The sequence below is a fragment of the Pipra filicauda genome, unplaced genomic scaffold (genome assembly GCF_003945595.2).
Source record: "Pipra filicauda isolate LSUMZ 115617 unplaced genomic scaffold, ASM394559v2 scaffold76_size2844353_pilon, whole genome shotgun sequence".
Classification (NCBI taxonomy): Eukaryota; Metazoa; Chordata; class Aves; order Passeriformes; family Pipridae; genus Pipra; species Pipra filicauda.
Window position 1 is genome coordinate 1,854,166 of NW_024104942.1, and position 19,028 is coordinate 1,873,193.

General features: G+C 39.8%; 1 protein-coding gene across 4 annotated transcripts in view; it reads right to left on the reverse strand.

Annotated features, from left to right (window-relative positions):
• The window catches only part of ZBTB41 (zinc finger and BTB domain containing 41), a 52,949-nt gene that overhangs the window by 13,718 nt on the left and 20,203 nt on the right, over window positions 1-19,028 (reverse strand). The window contains exons 1-3 of one of the 4 annotated variants that reach the window (XM_027713265.2): window positions 6,009-6,267; window positions 1,635-2,838; window positions 264-471 (exon numbers count right to left, since the gene is read on the reverse strand). In XM_027713265.2, coding sequence (XP_027569066.1) covers window positions 264-471; window positions 1,635-2,757 — 1,331 coding nt within the window. In that variant the 5' untranslated portion in view covers window positions 2,758-2,838; window positions 6,009-6,267. Of the gene's footprint in view, window positions 1-263; window positions 472-1,634; window positions 2,871-3,475; window positions 3,551-6,008; window positions 6,268-19,028 lie in introns of those variants that run through there. The other 3 variants (XM_027713268.2, XM_027713264.2, XM_039389777.1) reach the window with 3 other exon arrangements.

A 19,028-nucleotide genomic window follows, 5' to 3' on the forward strand; every position in this document is an offset into this window, starting at 1 on the left:
GCAGTATAGGCAATTATTAAGACTGATGTGTTCTGACTGTGCTAACTAATCTGAAAGATTCTAAAATTTATAATAAAAAACCTATAGCAGAACTCTCACAAAAACTTAGGGCAGGTTAGGTGATACCGCTAATCCCCATGCTCTCTGAAAAGACACATATTTGAAAAAAATGCTTATAAAAACAATGCAGAATATACTGTGTGCGTACATACATTTATCTGCACTTTTAAAATGAAATGTCAGACACATCTGCTCATACTTGCCTCCTCACGTGCTTTGCTAAAGTCTTTTTGCTTGCATGCAGCTTATTGCAGTAGGGACATTTGTGTTCCTTCTTATGAAAGTCGGTATCACTGGAGTGTTTCTTCCTGTGCACTGTCAGGTTGGACTTGGTTGAGTAGCGCTGGTGACATATATCACATTCAAAAGGCTTCTCCCCCGTGTGCACACGTGTATGGCTCTCGTATTTGCCTGTACAATAACAAAAAAAATCTGTGAGCGTGAACTGTAACAGGTATCACCTACCATATACACGTTTGGGGTTTGTTCAATAATCTCTCTCTCAAATGCAGTCAAGCTCTAAGTATCCTCCACAGGCATCTAAAGATTCCTACTGGTTTTCACCAGTAGGAAAACTGTATTTGATCCAAGGTTCTTCCATACACTTCCACCGCAGTGTTAAATCTGTGTGAGGGTTACGAGTCACTCTTGTTCAACCCCACAGCACAGTTTGTTCTGAAGTACTGGAAGTTATACTACTATTCTTCCACTACACTGATGGTGAAGTACCTTTGCAGAATGGGGAACAGCCCTGTAACAAGCTGGTACTTCTAAGGTACTTTCAAATAGCAAAATACTGAATGAATGATACACACCCTTGCACATTACCTGTATTTGGGACCCAACATACTACCATAAAAAAAAAATACTACTCTCTCATTTCTTTCACACCATTTGTATTCCCTCTTCTGTTTGCTGTTTTTTTCCTGAGGACAGAATTCTGTCCTACACTGCAGATCCACCTACCTCAAGTCAAGCAGTAGGCTCTCTGCTTTGTACTAGATTTTATTTTTATCTCTGCAGAACATCCATGTATTCTTTAGCATATTACTATAAATTTATGAGCTTCTGTAGCTCATAAATGTAACATACAAGTTAATTGTCTACTGTAATACAAGCTTAGAAAGAAATACTTTTTATCACTTGTTTTAGTGCATGTTTCTCATGTAATTTTTGACCACAGAACTAGGATTCTGAGTTATGAAAGTGCAGAGAAAAGGACTTCCACTGTGTGCAAAACCAAAACATGCCATTTCAAAACTAAACACTCACAAGCCATTTACTTCTGCACAGTAGCTGTGCTTTTACACTCCTTGCTAACAACCAGAATCCAGAGCAGAGTAAGAGAAATAAATATAGTGTTTGCATATTTTTCAAATAATGCACTCAAATAATTTATTGAAACTGTTTAGCACCACAAACAACAACAAGATCAGCAGCACACTGGATCAGTGGGACAATTCAGAAATTCTGATCTTCATTTTCTAGGACCAAGAAAAAGCTCGGTTTATTTCCCACACAAACAGCACCACCATATGGTAAACAGGAACGAGATCAACCTAACTTGCTCTTACCTATTCGATCAAACTTTTTGTCACACTTGGGACACTGCAGTAGTTTTTTGCTACTGCTCTGAATGATGACTGGAGCTAAGCCTTCAGGAATATTCCCCACTGAATCAACTGCCTCAGAACCCTCTTCAGTATCATTCTGTTCCTTTTCACTTTGTTCTTCAAATTCCGAATCTTCAGCTGACATTTCCTCTTCCTGTCCCTCTTCATCCACATTGCACTCACTTTCACTGTCTTCAAATTCACTTCTCTCAGATGTCTCCTTGTCAGAACTGACTTTTTCCAAATTGCTGTCAGAGGCATCAGCACTTTCATTGTCACTGATATCAAATTTAGCTGGACATTTACGGCTTCTCATAGAGCGTCTATTGGAAAAGTTGGCCTTCTCAACCATTTTTAACCCATGTTTTCTTTCCAGTGAAAGGGATCGGTGGGCTTTAGCCAAATGGTTTTCTAAGGACTTCTTATAACAGAAACTTCGACCACAAAAAGTGCACTGATGGCTATTTAATAGTTTACCTGTCAGTTCACTGAGTGTTTCTACTGGTGTAGGTGCATCAGTTACCACGTCAGTCTGTACACTGGAAACACTTTCGTTATTTAGTAACTTCACTGCGTCTATGATATCTAAAAATTTTGCTGCTTCCAGCACTAATGGAATTTCATTTTTATACACAAAAAACTCAGAGGTGTAGAGAAACTCAAGCAAATGCTGAAACACAGAATGAGTTACATGATCTAACGTGACGACATCAGTGCTTGGATTTTTGCTCAAACAAGCATGAAAATAACTACTCCCAACAGCCACAACAACTTTGTGAGCGCTAAATTCTTTTCCTTCTACAATTATGAGTAAATCACAAAATGATGGATGTTTCTGTCTATCATCATTTAAGTATTTCAGTAGATTTTTGTTATACTGCAATGAACTCAGGAGCTTCCTTTGCTCTGGCGATGGTGAAAGTTCTTGGGAAGATTCAATCTGATCTGCAGGAGCTATTTCTGCAGACTTTGAGACAATTTCTTGCGCACAGTCCACTACAAGAATCTGCTCTGAAGTATCTTTCTCATGGCCAAGATGAACTTTTTCGTTTAGACTTGCAGCGAGCCGTCTCCTTTTCTTCATTGCAAAAGTGCAGCTTCAAGATCAGGAGCTTCATAGGTGATCACCAAAGAATTCTCGTGAAGACTTGGTTCTGCTCCGCACCTTAAGAAAACATGCAACAGTAATTTCATACTCTGCAAAAGAATCATGATAAAAATTAGCACTCAAGCGTTACTTCCTTATTAATGCTTTCTGTATTTCAGTCTTAGTTTTATCTATCCTGCATAAATTAGGCTTTTGTTAAATCACTAAGATGTATTCTCTTTGCGTCCCAGACCACGGCATAACCTACTCGCAGCCAGCGAGCCGACACTGCCTATTATTAGCTCTAAGGCGGCGGCTGGGGCTGGCTTCGCTCGGCTCCCAGACGCATTTAGCCCCTGCAACGCTCCGGGGCGGGCGTGCACTGTTGTTATTATTACACCGAGGCGCACTCGCTTTCCTCTTAACCCCGACAGGGCAAAGCCGCCCCAGCTGCTCCTCGGGCCGGCCCGGACCCGCCCGGCGCCTGCGGAGCGGCGGGGCCCTCTGTCCCCGCCGAGTGTCCCCCGCGGCCGCGCTCCCGGCCCGGGGCCGCCGCCTTTGTCCCCGCGCCCAGGGCAGGGCCGGCCCGAGGGGACGGGCAGCACCGACCGCGGGGGCGCAGAGGGCGCGCCGCGCCCGCGGCGCTGAAAATGGCCGCGCCCGCCCCCCCGTCCCGTCCCCCCCCGGCGCTGCCCCGCGGCCTCTCCTCACGCACCTGCGGGCTCCGGGCTCCCCCCGGGGCCGCTCGACCGCCCAACGCCGCTGCCCCCGGTCCCGCACCGCGCCCGCCGCTTCCGGGCCCCGCCGCCCGCGTCAGCGGGTCACGGCGGCGCTTCCGAGCCCCGGAGCGGGAACTGCAGCGCGGCTGCGCGGGCGGGGCCGCGGCCGCCTCAGCGGCAGGGCCGGGCGGCGGGACGGGCAGCGGGCGCAGGGCAGAGAGCGCAGGGCAGAGAGCGCAGGGCAGAGAGCACAAGGCCCCGCGCCGAGGTGCGGCCCGGCGGGTAAAAATAGCGTGTAGAAGCCAGCAGCGCTCGCTCAAACAGCCGCCAGCGCTGGTGACTCGGGATGGCCGAGTACTGCTCCACAGCACTGCTTTGAATTTGCTTTCTGCTTGAGTGTTTTGAAGCACAAGGACTTGCCAAGTTCCCAGTTGTCGTGCTTCCCGTAGCTCATAAATTTAACATACAAGTCAATTGTCTACTGTAATACAAGCTTAGAAAGAAATACTTTTTATCACTTGTTTTAGTGCATGTTTCTCATGTAATTTTTGAGCACAGAACTAGGATTCTGAGTTATGAAAGTGGAAAGAGAAAAGGACTTCACTGTGTGCAAAACCAAAACATGCCATTACAAACCTAAACACTCACAAGACATTTATTTCTGCACAGTAGCTGTGCTTTTACACCCCTTGCTAACAACCAGAATCCAGAACAGAGTAAGAGAAATAAATGTAGTGTTTGCAGATTTTTCAAATAATGCGCTAAGATCATTTATTGAAACTGTTTAGCACCACAAACATAACAATTTAATACACATAGGAAATGAGCAGCACACTGGATCAGTGGGACAATCCAAAAATTCTGATCTTTGCTTTCCATGACCGAGAAAATATTCAATATTACTGCTTTGAATTTGTCTTCTCCTTGAGAGTTTTAAAGCACTTCACAGAAGTTCTTGTGAAATTCCCTGTTTTCGTGCTTCCTGGGTGGCAAAAAGAGCAGCCCCAGGAGTGCCCCTGGCTTGGGGAGATCTACTCAGGGTGCAGTTCATCAGCATATAGAACGCACTCAGCCTTCTGTTCTATCTCCATCCTTCCTGAGATAACCAATTGCTAGTGACAACGTGACACCGAAAATGGGTTTATTTTCCTGACAGCTTTAAAGAAGGATTAAACTTTATTCCACTGCATGTACTCTGTATTTATGACCTGTAAATTGATAGTGGTTGTCACCTAGCATAACAAACACAGCGTGACTTGCAGGTTTTGCATTTTTCCATAAAAATACTGAAAAGTCTCAAAGCATTTTTCATGTCCTGAGTGTTGCTGTGCTGCCTGCACTTGCAACACCGCATTTTCATTAAAGTCTACAATTATTTCACTTCAGAGGTTTTTTAATTTGTAATAGTATATTACAAATACAATATATTTTAATATTAAACTATTTCAAATAATATTTTAAGTAGCATCAGTTCTTTCATTTAGTTATTATTCTTAAGTGAAACAACGGCATCAATATAAATAGAACAATCAATATTACTATGGTTTTCTTGCACTGAAGACAAATATATGCCTGTGCTTACCCAACTGTAATTTCTGTAGAGTCCTAGTTAAACTGTACATAAACCTAACAATGTTTCTCTATTTAATAAGTTTCTCCATTTTGATTTTGCATGGAAAAATCAAGTTCTGAGAGCAAGGCATTGTAAATTTTAAGCTGAGCTTTACATTTCACTTTAATCTGAATAGCAGGCTCATAAAGACATCATTAGTGGGTATTGGCTTCCTGGGTCTTACAGTTTCCATAGCAAATAGCATCATTTGGAATGTATAAAACTATGTGCTTCATCAGTTTTCATGAATGAAGTGCATAAGCAAAATGCAGCCTTGATGAGAACTATTTTGCCAGCAAGAGTAACCAAGCTAGGAAAGTGTTCCATGGAATAGCCCTGAGACTTGCTTAGTTTCTTCTGTGTTGTTGGGGGGCACGGGGAGGAGGTTTTGCTTGATTTTGGTTTGTTTGTTTTTTTTTTTCTTTAGATAACAACCCGATTCTTTTCCTTTATTTGTTGCTGATATTATTTACTCCGTGTTGAGACCATTGTGGTTTCTTGGCAGTCTACAAAGCACCTATGTCTACTTGCCAAATTGTACAAGTTCAGCAGGCATTTTGACTTAGCACAAGCCTAGGTAACACTTTTTTTCTTTCGCTGTTTTATGATACATGAAGGACTTAGTTCAAAGAAAAGTCATACAGTGCTAAGTGATCCATTACCATGCCTGGCATTGCTGCAATAATTACACTCTGGAAACAAAATGTCCTTGAACCCTCAGGTCATTATGGTTCTTTCAGCATTAAGTCTTTTACAGTTAAAGTGGTACAGGCAAAATGCAACTATATTAATCCTTTTTGTTCCTATGCTTATTACTAAATTTTCTTGCCAGTTAATAGAATATCCCACATAAATTAAAAAGCTGACTTTTATGTTAACTAGAGACAGCATCAATCAAAGAATAAGCACTTGCTCACCTCTGTGAGACTGTACAGAATTTGCAAATGCAGCTGCATAGATTTGTCCAGGAAAACAACATATTTATCCAATAAATAGTCTTGAATTGTTGGAAATTAAGAAGTAGCTTTGTGCAAGAGAGTTTGGTGTTGGAGGAGACAGTTTCATCTTGAAATACTTGTTCTACAGCTCAAAATCTTCAATCCTGAGATATAGTGAAACTAGAAATGACAGATATTTTAATCAAAAGACAGATAGGAAATCAACTCTGAAGTTAAGCACTTAGCTGTCAACCAAACAGAAATAAAATTACATAAAAATACCATGCAGGTTTTAAGATATGACTGAGTAATTTCCATTTATTCCCAATATATCCTTTAACAGATGATCACTGTAAGTATCCAGTTGTAAATCTAGTAGCACAAACAATCACATCCTCTTCCAGCCACCTTTACTTTGGCCACGACATTTTTGCTAAGGCAAATGTCTCTCTAGGAATTTTGTAGCTAATTTGCCATGGGTTCACACTGCTGAAACATGACCCATTCTGTCATTCTTCCTTTTTGTATCCCAGATGTGTCAGTGATGGGTGGGACCTAGGGAGGAACCCACAAAGCCTATACTTCCTCCAGTCTGAGATTTTTCTGTATTTTACTGCCAATCACCACATACACACAAATGTTTCAAATTAGGCTGTGAAGTGAAAGGGTTATAAGACTGTCTAGAGACTCCAACAAGTTTTCTAGCCAACAGTGCTGAATAAAGTCCATTGCTGGAACCATTGCCAAGAAATTCTTTCACATAGGCCATGAAAAGACCACCCAGGTCTCTCAATTCAGGACTCTCTGGGGCACTAATCAGCTGGAGGCTGGTTGTACTATTATGGATGTTTGACATGTGAGTCATGTTGATCAGGCTTCTCCCGTTGTCTCTCTCTCTAAAGTGCAGCAAGTGAAATGTGGAGAGAAGGAGGTCAGATCCACTCTAACTGTATCAGCCTGCCTCACTCCACCTGGGAAGTTTAGTGCAAGGAAGGGTGGACACTGTGCCTCTGCTTGGGTTTTGTTCTCTGAAGCATTCTGTAGGCAGACATGGGTTGAATAACAATGATCTTGGCCATTCCCATCTCTTTCTGGGGGATTAATGCAGTGTGGAAGTTGCAGAGAGCTGTATGGTCACAGACTCCACAGAGCAAATTTCCTCCTGGGATGCTAATCCAGTGCAGCCCTGAGGTGAAATTAGCGGGGGCTAGGAACAAGACACGTAGTGCTGTCACAATACTGCAGATGTGCTAAGTCTGTTAAGTGTGAACTCAGTACTAGGCTAGCTCTACAAGTAGATTCATAGGTGCACTGCATTGCTTTCACACTTTAAACAATATATCCACTGGGGAAATCCTTGGGTAGAGAGAAATTGCCCATGTACTTTCCTGCCATCCGTGCCTGCTCCACACAATCCACTAGTGCTTGGCAGTCCAGGGGAAAGGAGGGAGAGGAAAGCTGAACAAAAGAGAATAACATTGGAGGAAATATCTGTCTGCCCTCTACTGATGTAAGTCTTAAGCAGTGTAACAAAATTATTGTAAATTAAAGCTGTACTCCCTGCCTGAAGCTGTGTAAAGAATAAACAAGGACTTAGCACATTTTTTTGTTGTTGTTTTGAGCGATCCTTTCGACAGAGTACATTAAACCTTTTGCAATAATACACCACTAGCATCTAGAGGTGTTTTTCTTTAAGCAAGGCAAGAATTAGGGAGAAATGTAATATCTTTTATTAGTTCAGATGGTTTATGTCACTGTTGGAAATAAAAACAGTGCCCCAGCTTTGGGCACACGACCTTGAGAAGGCTTCATGTGTCCCAAATCATCTTTATTTTTCCAGCCATATCAGCTGCTTAGGAAAAGGTACTCCCTATTGTCTCTCCCAATAAATCCTACCTTGTTTATAGCCTTAAACCACCATGACAGTAACAATATTATCAAATTTTCAGTAAAACAAGCAAAACCAGACTTTCCTATACATATACAATACTGGTTCCCCAAAAGGTACTATGGAAATGTAGAGGGTAAAGAGCTTGAAAGGGTTTCTCTGTCTTACATTGCTGCGTTTCCATTGCACTGCGCAACGAGAGACCTGTAAAGCTGCCGGAGCACCCTGTGTGCTGAGGCCCTGTTATGAGACAACAAGAATTCCAGTAATGGAGGGTAGCAGAGAGCTGATGTCACTGTCACTTTTTTCAGTCAACCAGAAACCAATTATCCCTGGCTGACAGGCCCAATTAAATCATCGGGCAGAGGGAAATGCCAGCTATCCTCCCCTAGAGTTGGGTAATTGGGGCTTTATTACAGTCAGACCTGGTGCTGTCTGTTGGGCCACAGAATACAAGTAAGAGCCATTCTAGTCTGTCTGTCTGTCTGTCTGTCTGTCTGTCTCTCTCTCTCTCTCTCTCCATCCTTTCCACAAACATTAATCTATTTTTAATCCCTAAGAAAAGTAGTTACGTTTTACATAAAAAATAATAATCTTTTAATATATATTCTCTATCATATTATGAACCTGAAGATCCTTCTATCTCTTCAAGTTTATAGAAAATGTGAAGTTAGGAGTTTTACCATAGAAGGCCTCAGGTGATGGCTGCGTAATGATTTATACTTAAGATCCCAGGTTTTTTATCTAGTACTCTTGCAAGGATATAGAAAGTTTTCAGCTCATACTACTTCGAAACTTAAGAGCATGTTTGACATAGTATTAGGCTGATTTACTGAGAGGTTGCCTCCAACTGTATGGATTGTTTGGAGCTGAAGAAATGAGGCACTAAGATGTCAAAGTCCATTCTTGTTCAGGTTACCACTTAGTTGTGGCCCACCAAGGTCTTAAGGAAAGCATTGCTTGCAATGACACAAGGAAGAGGTCCTGAACTAACTAGTTTATTTTAACTACCGAGTTTAAATGCTTCTTTAATATTATAAGCAGTGCAGCTATGTTAACACCAAATTCCAGATGAGCTAAATGCCCTGTATCTGTTATCCAGCCTAGCTCATTTAGGGTACAGCACAATGCAACCAGACTATTTATGCCTGGACATAAACACCTTATTGAAATCCATATGAAACAGAACTGTGTTCCCAGGGAAAACCAGCTCCTGTGTCTTCCCAAAATGCAGTTCTGTCACATACCTGTCCATCCTATTGACCTGCAATTCCTTTGCCAAGTCAGAAAAGATCTCTGCTGTGCTTGCAGCATCTCTGTTCATGCTACCAGAGCCAACTTATATCTGTTTGTGCTGGATGTGGTGGATGCCAGTGCATTTGAGCTACACAGTCAAGCACTTGAAGAACACTTCCATTGCCCAGTAGAAAGCAGAATTTGGTGCGCAGGTTAAGCTACAACTATATGTATATAAAAATGTGTGTGTACAATGTGCTCAGTGATTTGTATTTAAGAGAAAAAAACCCATTTGCTATTGAAGACTTTTCAGAAATAGGGTATAATGCATAGAAGTTTCTGAATGGGATAAAAAATTAGGAGGCTGACAATGGTAATTTCTTGGAAGGCTAGCACGTGAAGCTGATAAATTACCAGCAGCTTTTAAGCTTTTGTGTCTTTGGATAACACCTGCTATGTAATTTTAAGGACAGCTAGAAACAGCCCTATAGGCTAATCAGCTCAGTGTTTATCAAGGCTTCCCAGAGCTCTTCTCCTTCCCTTTGTGATGAACCTGGACATGGTTACAGTTGTCAGGCAATCAAAATCCATCTCTCTGCTAGAGAGGCACGGTGCTTCGAGGTGTAGGAGGAGATTAAGATGCTATTCTGCATTCTCCTGAATCACTATCCGTGTAATTTGTAGATGCTATTGGTTTTGAATTATAAAGATATGTATAATCTACAATACATTTTCCACCAAATACACACAACTGCAGAAATTTAAGGATGTTTTAGGGTTAGATGAGTACTTTAACTGCCATTGTTTATTTGTCTGAGCTAAATTTACATATTCTATGATGCATTGCCTGTTTACTCACAGTCAGGATGAAAGGCTGCAGTTACGAAGCTTATGTCTTGTGTAACTCTGCTCACTGTAAGAAACAATCATTACATAATGAAAGCATTACATCTGTTTCTGAACAATCATTATAGTGTAAGTGAGAATTTCAGGACCCTCTTTTATTTAGGTGACATTCAATATCTGCTTTCTTAATTACATTTGAATTATTTAATTACAACATTTTCCTAAGAAAATATAATTAGATTCTGATATCGAGAGGCAGACCTTAAGTAAATTAATTAGGCTTTGAGGCCACTATTAAAAACCTGAAGCAAGACAAATTTGCTTCTAGTCAAAAAAGCAGTAGTTAGAATATGCACTCTGCAAGCACACAGCACAAAGAAAAGTGTTTTAACTAAAAAAAAAAAAGGAATGCAGAATTAATTCTGCTTTGTTAGCAATCCAATACACATAAACAGCCAGACTGTACAAGAAGCTTGTATGAGAAATTGCTACAGAAAAGTTGTTTTTAAAGAACAGTCATTCCAAAGTAAGTATAACGCCATGAAATAATCCTATGACAATCGCCTTGCAACAATGACCTTCCCAAATGAAAAAATGAACCAAACCAACTTGCTGCCTGGGGTGTCACTGGAGCTAAACCCATTTCAGTGAATTTCAGAACACTGTGGTTGGTTGTACATCTCTTTTGGTGTAGCTGGTTGTTATTCCAAGATTAATGTTATTTCATCTAGAAAGAAACATGCATTTCCAATAAAAACAGCTGAGGGGGAGAACTAGTTCTTAATTTTCCTTTATTAGCCTAAATTGACAGAGTACTGTAACCCTTCAAAAGGCTAGTTGCTTTCCTTCTGGAGGAGATATGATTGCTCATATCCTTTTCTATGGTTGAATTTTATGCCACCCATCTGTTTGCTAACAGTGGAGCAGCTTTGCCAACCTCAGCCGCAACAACCTGGGTGCTTTGAGACCTATTGGGTTCAATGGTGAAAGGGCTGACAGAAACTTGGGCGCCTTTATGTGCTAAAGATTTGCTATTGCTTTTCCTCTTCTTAGTGTTTTTTTAAATTCTGCTTACACTAGTGCATTTTATTTGAATCAAGATAGGGAGAAGAGACTTCAAAGTAAATCTGGGAGTGAGAATGCTTTCCTCTCCTCTGAAAATATTTTCCTTTTTCTGAACTAAACCACAGATTGGAATCTTTAATATTTGTTTATTACCTTAAAAATGTGTGATATCAGAAGTGACTTGGATTAGCTTAAAGGTTTGGTTGGAGGAATCTTAATGTTTCAAACTTTTGAAAACACTTTAAAATTATTTTATCTGTACAAAGGAAAAAAATAGCAAGAAGGTTACACCTTTTAAAATTGCCAGAACTTTTTTTATTAGCAATTTTCTAATAAAAGATGGTTAAAGCCCCCCACAACAAAACATACACACAAAATAAATTACAAACCCCTATCCTCTTCCTTCTGAAAGGCTCCAAAAATTTCTGGCCAGCTCCACTTCAAAGACTAGGTGGTTAAGGGAGACCACCATCTAACTTTGAATTTCTGCCCAGTTTTTGGAAAATATCTCTCACATTTACAGTGGCATACGGTAAAAAACAATTGTGCTCACTTTTTCTCATGATAAATGTGAATGGAGAAATTTGTCTCATATTATGCATAGAGAACATATCAAATTTGCATTTGTATTGTTTGGCCATTTTTTTCTTCCTATCTTGAATTACAAGTATAACACCTATTTTCAGAATCAGCATTGCTTCCGACACATAGAGGGATATGGTCCTAAAGAAATGCCAGACTGTTAGAGAGTCACACTGAGTGACCACAAATAGTGCAGTCTGCTAGACCAGTTATTTCCATAGCTTATAATGTAGAGAAGAGCAAATACAGTATGTTCTGCATTCCCAGCCTTTGGAAAGTTAATTTCATTTCTTGAACAATTAGCTGATTGTGATTGCCATGTCATAACAAAATTTGGCATAATTCATGTAGGTTATTGGTTCCTATCTTATTTAAATACAGTGTTTTACAAGGACATGTTATATTAATCTACTTCATCAAGTTGATACTGAAGCCTGACTTTACTGCTGCAGGAGTAGAGGGCGTCAAGGTTAACATGGCTCATGTTTATCCATTCTTCAGTAGTCAGATGCTGCCAGAGACTATTTAATTCACTCCAGTTAATCTTATTTATGTAAAAAGAGTTAGCTGTAAAAAGAGTTAACTCTGTCTTTAGACTACAATTCATTTAGCAACTTACAGGGCTACAGTTCTGAAAGAGCTCGGCGTTATGCTATTCTTCAGGCATGTGAGTTATCCCTATAGGTTTAGCTGAGGACTAAAAGTTTTTCAAAAGTCCTGTGAGGTGTGGAGTTTCTCCTTCCTCTGTCACAGTGCTTAACATTCTCAATTCTGAGTGCAGCTGAAAGCTAAGAGGAAACCTTACCCTGCCAGGATGAGGAGCTGCTGCAACACGTACAGGACATGCTGCTGTGAGAACTCCTTGTTTCCTACTGTGAACACATCTTTTTTAAACAACTTGCTTATAGCCAAGGTACTGAAGTTGCAGATTCTGACAGCAAAATGGTATTTCTCTGATAATGGTAATTACTTTAGAAGTGCTAGCTCAGAAATTCCTGTATTCCAGAAACTCAGAGTCTCAGATTTAGAAGTTTCAGTCCCACAAAACTATGTTTGGTGAATGTTGGTGCTAAAGTCAAATCTGGGTGCTAAGACAAGACCTCTCAGCAGCTGCCTGTGCACAAAAATCATAATGACCCAGGCTTCCACTGTATTGGAAGAAGTTACTACAAAAATGCCATATATTACTCAAAAAAAAAAAAAAAAAGTGAAGAAGTCTTGATACCCAGGAAAATGGAAAGCACTGTGTGAAATTCAGCATATGCAAAGATCTCATCCTGCCCACACACAAAAATTAAGATGCAGTTCAGTGACAAACCACCTGGTGATTAAAGGGGCTCTTTGGATCCTGGCAGAATCTAAGTCAGTTACAGTAGTAACATCTGCTCTTTCCCCCTCCTGCATCCAACATGATGCTTAGAGATCAAATTGTGCCACCTCCATCCAGGGGGTGATTTCCTTTCACTGGCAGGGGAACATGGTGACATCACATACGCTATCATCACTGAGTCAGTATCACCACCTCTGATTAAAATAAGTGTGAGATAATCTGAATCAACACAAGTGTGGAAGCCAGAATATTTCATTTTACCTTGTGAACAATATAATTCAAACTGACAAACTTTCAGGATTTAGTTTGCAACAAAACTGAAACCTTTGAGAAATGCATTGGCATTAAGATGAATGCTGTCTTAACCAATACTTGGCAGAAACTTGAAATCCCTTTGGGGCATTTACTGTTACTTATTGTTCCCATAATATTATCTAATACTTTAACACAGAGGCCAAGACTCCCAAGAGGAATTTAGTGCTTGCCAGGACTCACACTGAGACACTTCAGAGATGCCTACAAGGAAATTTTGCTTTGCACTTTCTGAAAGTCACATCCTTCAACTGAAAACCTGCAAATCAAAGAGCTCCAAATCATCAGGTGCTTTTCAAAACCTTGTCACAAACAGTCAATATACAATGACTGAATACAGAAAAACAAAACAAAAAAACCGGGATATTAGTGATCATGAAAAATTAAGAAGCTTCTGTATTTGCCTGTTACAAATATTACTTTTTGAGGATTACTGTGGTTTGCATTTCCATTGCAAATTTCACTGCCTCAAAATGATTTGTCACTGCAAGCACGGCAAAGCAAAACCAGGGAACTAAATTGTTTCTTGGCCCTCAGCCCAATGCTTGTCCTGTGAAACCAAGTGGGTTGTCAGGTTTCTCTATTTGCAAAGACCAAAATTCAAACTACAGTTTCAGAAGCGTCTCCTCCTTCCCAACCTCTCCATATAACTGTAATTAGCATCCTGCCTTGTCCCTAGGACAGCTACAGTATTTACCAGAAGTAAAATGTTTACATATAAAGTGTGTGTTAAAATCAAGCATATTTGGTTATTAATCCTGCCTTTCTGACTCTTTCTGCTCCTCTATACTGTTGCCTGATGGAATTGTTGGGTCTGAATTCCTTCTGAAACCACTTAGTATTGATAGTTGCTTGACTATACAACTATCTCCTCTGCAATAGATGGGTTTTTCAATTTAATTCATGTTTAGATCTTTCTGGTTTGTGGTATCTCACTCCAAAGGAAATTAAAGAACAATTAGAAGAGGATCTGTAAGAATGTTAACATGTCTACTCTTCTGAAGTGAAAAGCATAGAGGGAAAAATAAATGTACAGCCCATTTAGATCTTAATATATCAGTGCTTTTGTAAAAACACTATTTGCCTCATTTTCTCAAGCAGTCCTATAACCTTGACACTCACAGGAAGCTTACTGGTACAGACAGAAACTTCCTGATTATCCGGTTCATTAGCAGCAAGGTACAGAATACTAATTGCCAATTTTCATTTGCATTGACAAGGTCTGACCTAGCATTCATCTGACAGTGGAATTGCTTCCCTGGTGATGCTTCCTGCTTCCCTGCTTCCTAGCCACACAAAATGCAACAAAAATGTGTTATTTCACAAAAATTAATCAAAGATTAAAATAAGTGAATCACACGCTGTTGAGATCTGCAGGTCCCGGGGGAATCCTGTCATACCTTACACAGCCCCTTTGTTTTGTCTTCCTAAGTGTAAAATACTCAGGAGAGACTTCATATGAAAACACAACAAAACAACTTAAACCCCTTGCCAGAAATGCAATAATTTGAACAGCATACACCTTAACTAGTTCCTGGCCACAAGCAAGTATGAAGTACTTCAAGCAAACACTGCTTGAAGTGAGTGTGGTTGAAAATACACTTGGCAGTCAAGGCTAGGTTATTGCTCCCACCATTTCTATCACATCCAAAATTATATATATCTGAGTGAATTAACTTGACAATCTTTGGCTAAATTTATATTTTTGGTTAGCAGGTAGAAACCCCTCATTACTTAGTAGGAAAGCGGCTACACGGAGAAGCAAAAAAGTAGTCATAATTTCAAAAAACGTATTACATTTAAGGAAGCAATATACTTGGCAGATCCTGCTAAGTAATTTTATATTTTCAGATAAAGCCCTTCAGTTTTATTAAAAAATTTATAATCTGAAAATGGGCAGAACTGGAAGCTTATGTTCTGCTGGATCTTCTGGAAGAGAATGTTCTGTTTTGAGGTGCTACTCAGGCCAAGGAGGAAATAAAAAGAGCAAAGCAAGAGCTCAAAGGGAAAACCCCAAATATTTACACACCCTAATAATAAGAAAAAAGAGGCTCAAATTATTCGTAGACTAATATAAGAAGTTAAATATAGTCACAAAATATTTATCTGGAAAAGTATGGGCCAAGGGAATTTCCAACTGTCTCTTGCCAATGCTCCTGTGAACGGTGAACTTATTGTGGGAAATCAATGCACAGAGTTGTCCTTGTTGCAAGAGGCCTAGTTAAAATGCAAATAGATCTATAGCAGTTTTGAATATGAGATAACTTCCTGTTACAGCACAACTCTCTATCCACAAGACCTTATAGCCATCCCTTAATCACATTGGTTTGTCTGTTATCTTGGTTTGTCCATTTATAATCATCCAAAGTGCTACAAGCTAAAGATAAAAAAAGTTACCTATTTTATGAAAAGGGTACAAGTACCATAAACAGGGAGATGATCTGGATGATCTGGTCAGGTCCATTGTTCTAGAACCCATCATCCTGAGTTTTAAACAAATACTTCAGAAGGTATTTTAATGCCCAGACCATGATATCAGACCAGAGTGACTTCATGCCCTAATAGTCCAGAGTTTTCCATGAATGAAGCTCTCCCAGTGGAGATCCCCAGTGAAATTCAGAATCCCAATTTCATCTCTGATGAAATTCAGCAAGAACTTAAGAGAAGATGTACACAAGAAGCACCATTGAATGCTAGTAAGAAAATCAAAGATGCTTGATAAAAACAAGGACCATTTTATAAAAAGGCTTTCTGCATCAGGTATTCAAAACTGGGGAGCGAGCTAATATAGGCTAGAGCTTGTGCAGGAAATCTAATGCTATGTTCAGAGGATCACAGGATCATATGGTGGGAAGGGACCACCTGCTCAGAGCAGGTCTAGTTTGAGCAAGTTGCAAAGGACCCTTGTCCAGCTGAGTTTTGCATATCCCAAACCTCTCTAGGCAATGTTATCTTTAGCTCAGTCCCTCTTCCACTCTTCTGTGAAATCACCCACCTGTTCCTGAGTAATTACCAGTGCTTTGCTTCTAGTGAACAAAAAGATTCAATAAAATCTTCAGGTTAGTCATCATAAGGCATTTTGTAAACTTACATCTTCCACTTGTGAGGGAATTTTGCACTTTATATGAATTATTTAACTATTCTAATTTCTGTTCATTTTGTAGTTTAGATTAAGACTACCAGAACATTTTACAGACTGGAAAAGAAGTACCAATTACTGAAGAAAATCACCTATAAATATGTTTGACCTAGAAGGCACAGGATGGTGTCAATAGAAATTGCACTTTAAATTGGAACGATATTGAACAATCAGAAAACAACATGCTTAGCAGTGAGAGGCAGAAGATACACGATTAATTAGTACTGCTGTCATCTGAAAATTGAAAACGGTGCTTATGTCAGGAAACAAAAGATGTTAGATAATGAAACTTGTAGGAGAGAGTTGAGTAAAATATTTCAGAAGAGATGACACTGACTAGTACAGTCTGATACTACACCACTCCATAATTATTGCACAGAAGCAAACAGAACCAAAAAGGCACCACTTAAGTGAAAGCAAATGGCAGCACAAACCCTTTTTCCCTGAGAAAATGGCACAGCCTTTGACTTTTATGACTTCAGAATCTCTTCAAAGCTAAGCTGTACTGAGAAAACATAGAAATTAGATTTAGATGTTATGTTTCACTGTGTACAAATGATATTAATGCAGAAATTCAAACCTTATCCTGTAGGCAACTTCAAGGAATTAGGGCAATGATAAGTTAATCTAGTTTATTCCCCATTAAATTCTGGGATATGAATGGCTCATGAAGAAGAAGAAACAGTTGAAAAAAGGCATTGAGAAATGCAGAGTTAAGTTTCAAAGAGGTTGAAAAAGCAGCTCTTTTGGTTATCCTGAAAGCAATTACAATGTAATAACTTTCAAAAGACCTATGATGTGTTCATACACTTGCTGTATGTTTTGTAATTACCAGAGTTACACGGCAGGTTATTTAATTCCAATGTCAACACATGTGTTAACACATGACAAGTAAGTTCTCAGACCAGTGGCATATCTTCATGTCTCAGAACTGCTAAGTTTGCTTAGAGTACAGATTTTACATATACTTGTAACATTTTCGGAAAAATATCCAGATTTAATAGATGTGACTGTTTCATTGCAGTACTTACCATATATTCCTCAGAATTGAAAGCTTCGTATTTGCTTAAATTTTGTGTCTGTCTTTCTGAATATTCAAAGGATTTTTTTTTTAAATTGATTGGTATATGAATCTGTAGGTCTTCAGATCAAATATATTCTACCAACTGTTGGATGTATGCCTTCTTCCTTAAACTTCTAGATTAGTACACTAATGCTTCTCTAGTAAAGGTGAAATTAATTTAATCAGCAGTTGTAAGCACAAATTCCTGTTGATGGAGATTATTTCAATAAAAACAGTTTTAAAATTGTTCAAAATTGTATCAGAAAATGTTGTTGTTCTAAGTAAGTTACATAGTGGCAAATTTAAATATTTAATGCACTTAAAGCAGGCAATCAGCACTGACTCAACTGCATAATTTAGCCCAACAGAAGAATTCCCAGATGACAGAGTAGTATTTTCATGCTCACATTGGAATGCTTATGTATTTTACTAGATAATTTCAGACAGAAACTAAATAGACAGATGACAGGGAGAGGGAAATATCCAAACAACTATAAATGTAAACAGAAAACAAAGGGGATTACAAAAAGTGAAAGAGCTGAAAACTACAATTCACCATTTAATTATATTTAACTTTATAGTTATCTAAGTAATTTCCACTAGAAACACTCATCATAGTGTTCCTAGCCTATGAAATTTGGCCAGGAAATTCAGCCTGGGTTGCCATCAGAGAGACCAGAGCTGGCGGATGGAGCAAGGAGGCTCAGGGGAGTGGGAGTGTGGAGGCTTCCTGGGAAGCAGAAGTGGTAGAGCTGCTGGAGAAGGGGAAGAGGGTCTGGAAAGATGTGCCACAAGGCCATCAGTGGATGAGTGCAGCTGCACAGGAATGAGATGGTAAAAGGAAGAACCTTGCAGCAGGAGAAATTTTAAAATTATTCAGTTCACTGAGCTGAATGAGTGGATATAAAAGTACCTACCAATTATAAACAGCTTTCACGAATTCATGTTGGTATCAACAGTCTGCTCCCTGCTCACCTGAGGCTCTCAGCATATGCTTGTCTTTCAGTCTGCTCAGTTCAGTCAAGTGTACATGTAAAGTTAAACTCATTATCAAAGGCTTCCTGAACTGGGGGTTAAGATTTCGCTGAAGTGGAGAGGATGAAAGACAATATCAATGTATTGAGTGTTATCTGTTTTACAGTAGCATAACATAGTAATGGCCAAGTAGATTTTTCAGGCTGTTCCTGGGCTTGAGAATGCCTGGTTTCTTCACTGAGCCAAGGAGGGCAAATGCCAAGAGCCAGGAAGATGGTAGAGGTGAAGGTGGTAGAAAGAGTAGATTCACTGCCAAACGGGCAGATCATCTCTGTCTTGGCCTCAGAGCTGGAATGGTGCTACAGCAATCACTGCTGTGGTACAGCTTACCCACAGTGAACATACAAACTGGGTTTGTGAGGTCCCAGAAGGCGGCATTTGTACTGGACCATCGACTGACTATGGCTGCTGGAGCTGTTGCTGTCCTCCCTCACTTTCGCTTCTGCTAGACCAGGCTGAGGCTTTAATACCTGTGAACAAAGTTGTGATCAATGGATGAGGCA